The 6730-nt window shown below is 31.6% G+C and overlaps 1 protein-coding gene across 1 annotated transcript in view; it reads left to right on the top strand.

Annotated features, from left to right (window-relative positions):
- The window catches only part of LOC106459213 (stress-activated protein kinase JNK-like), a 63095-nt gene that overhangs the window by 46910 nt on the left and 9455 nt on the right, over nt 1–6730 (top strand). Inside the window, exons 6-10 of the mRNA XM_022385909.1 lie at nt 365–374; nt 2828–2899; nt 3790–3975; nt 4661–4785; nt 6444–6507. Of these exons, the coding sequence (XP_022241617.1) occupies nt 365–374; nt 2828–2899; nt 3790–3975; nt 4661–4785; nt 6444–6507 (457 nt within the window). The remainder of the gene's footprint in view (nt 1–364; nt 375–2827; nt 2900–3789; nt 3976–4660; nt 4786–6443; nt 6508–6730) is intronic.

The following is a 6730-nucleotide window of genomic DNA, read 5'->3' as shown; positions in this document are numbered from 1 at the left end:
TCGATGAGAATCCAGTAATATTTTCGGAAAGATACTAAAGTTCGATGAGAATCCAGTGATGTAATTTATAACTGTTCCTGGTCAAATGTCTTAAATTTTCCGGTTGATAAGGGTTAGCAAAATCACTAATAGCACACGGTTATAGCAGGCTCCTAGCCAACTTTTTAAGCTCTCTCTTCTTTTTTTTTTTTGGCACGTTGCCTTGTCTGTTTTTATAGGCACGGGAAAGATTTTCTTGAAAATTTCGACAATACTGAGCTATATTTAACTGGTTATGGAAGTGGATATATTGTCGATTTTTACATTCACGAATATTCTACAACCTTGGAGAATTGGCGGGAGTTTCACAGTACGTAACTAATACTGTAAGCAAGGTACGTTTTTAAATATAAACTCAATCCAAACAAACATTGTCATTAAAATAAATATATACCAAATTTGTTACATACAACACATATCCAACACTATAAGTTGTGTATATTTTTAATTACAAACTTAATCTAAATAACTTTCATATTAAAAATAAATACATGACAACAAATTCATTACACCAAAAATGGAAAGAGGTAGGTGGGGTGCCATTGTGTTTGAATTATTACACGAGCAATATCTTAAATTGAAAAGATAAGAGGCTCTTATTTTATATTCTAGTTTGTCAATATCGGTAATTTGAGTTTCTAGTTCGTATGAAACTATAGACTTAGTAACTTGACATCAGAAACATCTAATTTGAACCAGTGCTGCATTCAACATACCACATGACACAAAAATCGATGTTTATCTGTATTTTTTAATATTAGCATTTAAATTAAGAAATTGAGTAATATATAGTACTAAAATTTGAATTATACAGTTTGATACAAAGTTATTGACATAAATTCATAAAGTAGTAGTTCAAAAAATTTTTAATACGAGTCAACAAACAAAATGACATGGCCTTGCATCTGTGACCCGTCTTCAAAGGGTTAAGTTGATGTCATTCTAGCTACCTATATTTCTTTGTTGTTCTCCAAAGATACCTTCTCCATCTGAGGGGGATATTGCTGCATATTGTGACAGTAGTGTCCTTCAGTGGTAGAGCAGATGATATCTAGAGGCTATGGCCTTATGTTGAATAACACTGACTAGCTACATGGGTAGTGCTAGTCACTGTGGGTAAATACAGTGTTTTCTGTTAAGTAAGAAGTGTTAGATTTAAAATGCTAAACCAGATCTCAAATGAGTTGAATGATGGATAATGATCAATTCACAAGTCCAGTAGCAGGTGACTATCCATTGTCCTAATACAAGAATGCACAATGTGTTTGAAACAACCTAATGTGCCAATTAGATAAACTTGGTTTTACTTAAATCTAACAATTACACCATAGTTTGTCAAGCAAATAAACAATGGTGTACTTAAACATACTTGTTACAACATGGTGTACTAAGCAGATGTACAAGATTTTAACTTAAGCCTACTTGTTACAACATGTTATACTAAGCAGATGTACAAGATTTTAACTTAAGCAGATGTACAGGATTTTAACTTAAGCAGATGTACAGGATTTTGACTTAAGCAGATGTACAGGATTTTGACTTAAGCCTCTGTATGGTCATAAACAATAATTAGTAAAACATAGATTGCCAAATGAATAAACTTGGTTTTGACTCTAGCCTACAAGGTATGTTGTAATATACCAAGCAGATAAGCAAGTGATTAATACAAGCCTCTGTATATGGTAATACATTTAGAATTTGATGTGCCAGAGTCTTAAGTATTTGTAGTTGTATTTTGTGTTTGTGGTAAAGCTACAAAGACTATTTGCCACCATCTCTAGTTTTAAACTACTGCCCAAAGAGAAGGTAGCCAGTCAGAAAGCACCCTACCACCCAATATACACATTAAAGGATTGACTTTCACTGTTATAACACACCCACAGTTTAAAGTATGAACAATTTTCATAGTATTGCCCAGATATTTAACTTAAATAGATTTATGTTGTTATAGTGATATGGTTTTATCAAACTTGTATTCAAGGGATGAGCTTAAGTCTGTTTGATACAACATGTTCTGGCCAGACTAGCAAAAGTATTATTTAAGCTACTTTCTTGATACAACACGTTCTAGCCAGACCAGCAAAAGTATTATTTAAGCTACATTCATGATGTTAGAAAAACATGTAGGTTCAAGAAGTCTTGATAAAAATGAATAAAAACCCTATAACCCAAGTGCTTTCAAAAGGTGGACCTTCCTTCTTTAGGGGCAAACTAGGTATTTAAGCTACATGTTAGCAAGAGTATTATTTAAGCTACTTTATATCAATATAAAGTAAGTAGCACAAGAAGCAAATGAATCAGTGTTTGTATAAAACTGACATATTACAGCACTGTGTGCTAAGCATTTCAGCATGAATTTCATTTGACAATATACTATAGTTTGGTTAAAGTAGTGTATATTTAATGTGATGTAAGATACAGTCATGTATATTTTATTATCAATGATAAGTTTACTTGACTAAGTTTCTGTTGTGAGATCTCTTCTATGCATTTTCTAGGACTGTTATTATATTCAAATAAAACTGTCTATTGTAAATAGAAGTTTGTTAGAGTAGGTTTATTTGAATATATTCAATGATTTTTTTTATAGACTTGGAAAAAGTAAATTGTAATATTTAATGGCCTTTCAATAGTATTTCGGGAAATTGACTTTAAAATTTTCTACAGATTTTCTAATTGCAATCATTGCTAATTTTTAGAAACACTTTCAAGCTGTTATTACTTTCAAACAGAAATGAGAATATAGGATTATATTTCTAATAGAGTAAATTTTTTTCTCTTGTTCTAGTTGACATCTGGTCAGTTGGCTGTATCATGGGAGAAATGATCCGTGGAAATGTACTGTTTCCAGGAACTGATCGTATCTTTTGAAGTATTATGCACTAGCAAGTGTCATTCAAGAAACTTAGAAATATGAGTCCAAGTTAATTTGGTGAAGAGGTTGAACACACATGAAGCCTTTGTACCCATATTGGTTTTCAAATATATCATCTGTACACATATTCTAACCAAAGTAATATGGGTTTTCCCATATATCATTTGTACGCATATTCCAACAAAATGGCCTGGTGTTTAGGGAGCTCAACTCACAATCTTAGGGTTGTGGGTTTGAATCCTCTTCACCAAACATGCTTGCCTTTTTAACTGTGGGGGCATTATAATGTGATGGTCAATCTCACTATTTGATGGTAAAAGAGTAACCCAAGAGTTGGCAGAGGGTGGTGTTGACTAACTACTTACCCTCTAGTTTATCACTGCTAAATTAGGGAAGGCTAGTGCAAATAGCCCTCGTGTAGCTTTGCACAAAATTCAGAACAAAACAAATCCAACCAAAGTAATATTGGTTTTCCCACATATCATCATACCAGTTTTGCTTAAGTTTTACATTATTTAAAAACTAATTTTAACAATTTTTCTATCTGAAAGCATACTGAATTTATTCAGTGTTTGGTATTTTAAGTATAATACACAGTTAATTTTTTAAACAACTGAATTTATATATGTTTTGGGTTTGAAGTGTTCTATGTGTACACAATAAATAATGGTCTAAAAACTAAACCAACTTATTATATGCAATTTAAGTATCATGGTTAACTGCCTTATCACATTTTACAGAGTTACTTGGACAAGTGAGGATACATGTTAGTTCTTTTTAAGCACTGTTAGTAACTTTGTGGAAAAAGAAGAAGGAACTTGCAAGTTTTAATACTTTCTAGAACAATTCGTTTTTATACCTTAGTTTGTGTGTAGACATTGATCAATGGAATAAAATCATCGAGCAGTTAGGAACTCCCTCCCCTGACTTCATGAGACGACTTCAACCCACCGTTCGAAACTACGTGGAAAATAGGCCAAGATATGCAGGCTATTCATTTGAGAGGATGTTCCCAGATGTTCTCTTTCCTGCCGACAGCTCAGAACATAGTAGGTTGAAAGGTATGTAATTACCAATAAAATGTTCAATTTATTGTTGATTTAAACATTTTTTATATGCATGCTTATCTTTGATATAAGATAGAATTTTAATCTTAGAGACTCTAAAAATTTTAAATTTTGATAGTGTTAACAGACCAAGCATGAAATTTGTCTGGGTCATGTGACACATTACATTGTTCTTAGGTTTTGTAGAAATTCATGTTGTAACACATTTTATACTTAAAAATAACATCTGCAAATATACATTTGTAGAATTTCTTCATTATTTGTAAGCAAAGAAAAACTAAAATTTGTTATTGCTTTGGTTAGATAAAATTTACTAGTTTTATTGTAAAAGTAGCTTTACAATTAAAATATGTCACATGCAACAGTATATCCATAATATTTGTTCTTATAAATGAAGGAAACTTCCTACACTTTTATTGATATGTCTTGTTAGAATTTATAACTTTCATTGTAAAAGTAGCTTTACATATATAAAAAGTAATTTTGAACAATCTACCTGTGATATTTCTTCACTTCTCTTGGGAAATGAAAAGCATACGTTTTTAGTGACTTTGCTATTTAAAAATGTATTCCTTTTATTGAACAAGTTGGTTCATAATGAGGTAGTTCAAACTGTAAAGCTCTTTTAAGCTTTTTTATGATTAGTGCTTTTAATACTTTAATTCTGTTGTGTTCACAGCTAGCCAAGCTCGAGATCTACTATCTAACATGTTAGTAATAGATCCTGAAAAAAGGATATCAGTTGACCAGGCTCTCATGCATCCCTACATTAATGTGTGGTATGAGGAGAGTGAAGTCCATGCTGTAAGTATACCTTTTTAATTCTTGCTTCCTAGTCATTTACTATTATATTTATTTCTCCAGCTGAATTAGTTATTTATTTAATAAAACTTGTTTCTCTAGTTGAGTTAGTTATTACTTGATAAAATTTATTTCTTTTACTAATTTAGTTATTAAACATGGATGATAAAATTCATAGTTTTAACAGATATTTTAGTTACAGTTTAGCAAATGCTATGAAATATTTAGCTGCGCTTTCAATTATTTAATTAAATTTTTTAATTAAGTTTTTTAGTTTTTTACTTATGTTATGAGAAATACAGCTTTTACTTCAACAAACTAGTATATGAATCAGGATTAGGAAGTTTTACTGAAGTGGGTAAGATTGTACAGAAAAGCTGAATTTACTAAGTGTCTTTCCCAGTGTTTATAATAGAGCACAACATTACTGAGTTTTGAACCTAATCTATAGTCATTGTGGGACTTGTTTATGAAAGTGTGGTATAAGATATAATATTGTATTCCTAATTGTTCCACAGAATATTATAAAAAATAAAATCCAACATCAGGTTTTGTACACACATTGTTAGACAGTTTTGTGTAAGCTTTTTGTTTTATACTAGATTGCTCTGTTATTCATACTGTTCAAAGTAAGTTATTTTGACTTTGTTTCTTGATAAGTAAAATTATGTTTTATTTTGTACTGTTACTGTGTACAAATAGAAAATGTTGTGAACTTTTAGAAACTGTGGTATTGTCAGTTGGTTATTTTAATTGTAGAACAGCCTGTTAGAGAGAGTTGAGTATATTATATTAAAATAATTTAGATATTGGAAGTCAGCAGGCCATGACAATTGCATGTATCAGAACAGTATTTGAACACTGTTTGGCATTTCGTAGGTAATGTGATACCACCAAAAAATTATCACTTTTGGGAAGGTAATAAAGGAGCCCTTTCTGATGCAATGTATTCATACACTGAGATCATAAAGATATGTACAGATTGGGAATTTAGAATTTCCAAGAAAGGGATATCCCCTGTACTTAATGGCATTGAAACACAAAAGAATATGGATCAACTTGGGGAATTAGCAGCATCCAGAAAGAGACTTGCAACAAGTTTGAGTTCAGTTTCTTATAAAAGATAGGGGATTTACAAACACAAAGATATGTAGCAAAACCCACCCACATGCCCTAGGAACAGTACGCAACATCTATCCATTTGAAAACAAAGAAAACAGGTTCACCTGGATAAGCTTCCACTCATACCTACAGTACAACTAGTACACTTCAAGCAGTTGGAAGATGAAATGGTTATTCATGACTATTTCATATGAACACATTTCAGTCAAGTTGCTGGACACAGTTCCTATGGATTTTTGTGGGATTGGACTGCTGAAGTAGGTGCTGGGAAATTGTCCTTGTGCTCTACATAGATTATGGAAAGCCTTTTGGGAGGATCGGTGTTTTATGATCATGACAGCCTTATGACAGAGCTTTTTGCAATGGAAATTATGTTGCAGAATTATTGTGAAGTTGGCAACATGTATTGTAAGAACAAAATTGTTTCAATATAATGTACTCAACCTTTGTATTAGAATTTCAGATACATTTTGACAAGTTTTTAGTATTGGATTCTTTACTAGAACAGTTTCAGAAGTGAAAGTAGTTTTTTTTAATAGCCTGCCCCTGCACCTTATGACCACTCAGTTGATGAAAGAGAACATACAGTAGAGCAGTGGAAAGGTAAACTTGTGTTATATATATACTGTTTGTCAAAACGTTGTAATGGAAACATACAGTAGGAAATTTGAAAATAAGGGTTTTCTATAGATATTGTTACGTCTCTGTGTTCGTTTGTTAATTTTCTGTAGAAATTCTTTCCAATAAACTTCAGTGATACAAGTCCTTTCTTAAATAAAACTAGTTTATTCTTTCTGAACTCAACTTTGCAATACACTTAATTTCC

Source organism: Limulus polyphemus, unplaced genomic scaffold (genome assembly GCF_000517525.1).
Source record: "Limulus polyphemus unplaced genomic scaffold, Limulus_polyphemus-2.1.2 Scaffold26, whole genome shotgun sequence".
Taxonomy (NCBI): domain Eukaryota; kingdom Metazoa; phylum Arthropoda; class Merostomata; order Xiphosura; family Limulidae; genus Limulus; species Limulus polyphemus.
Note: the sequence above shows the minus strand (reverse complement) of the source record. Positions and strands in the feature narration are given on the sequence as shown.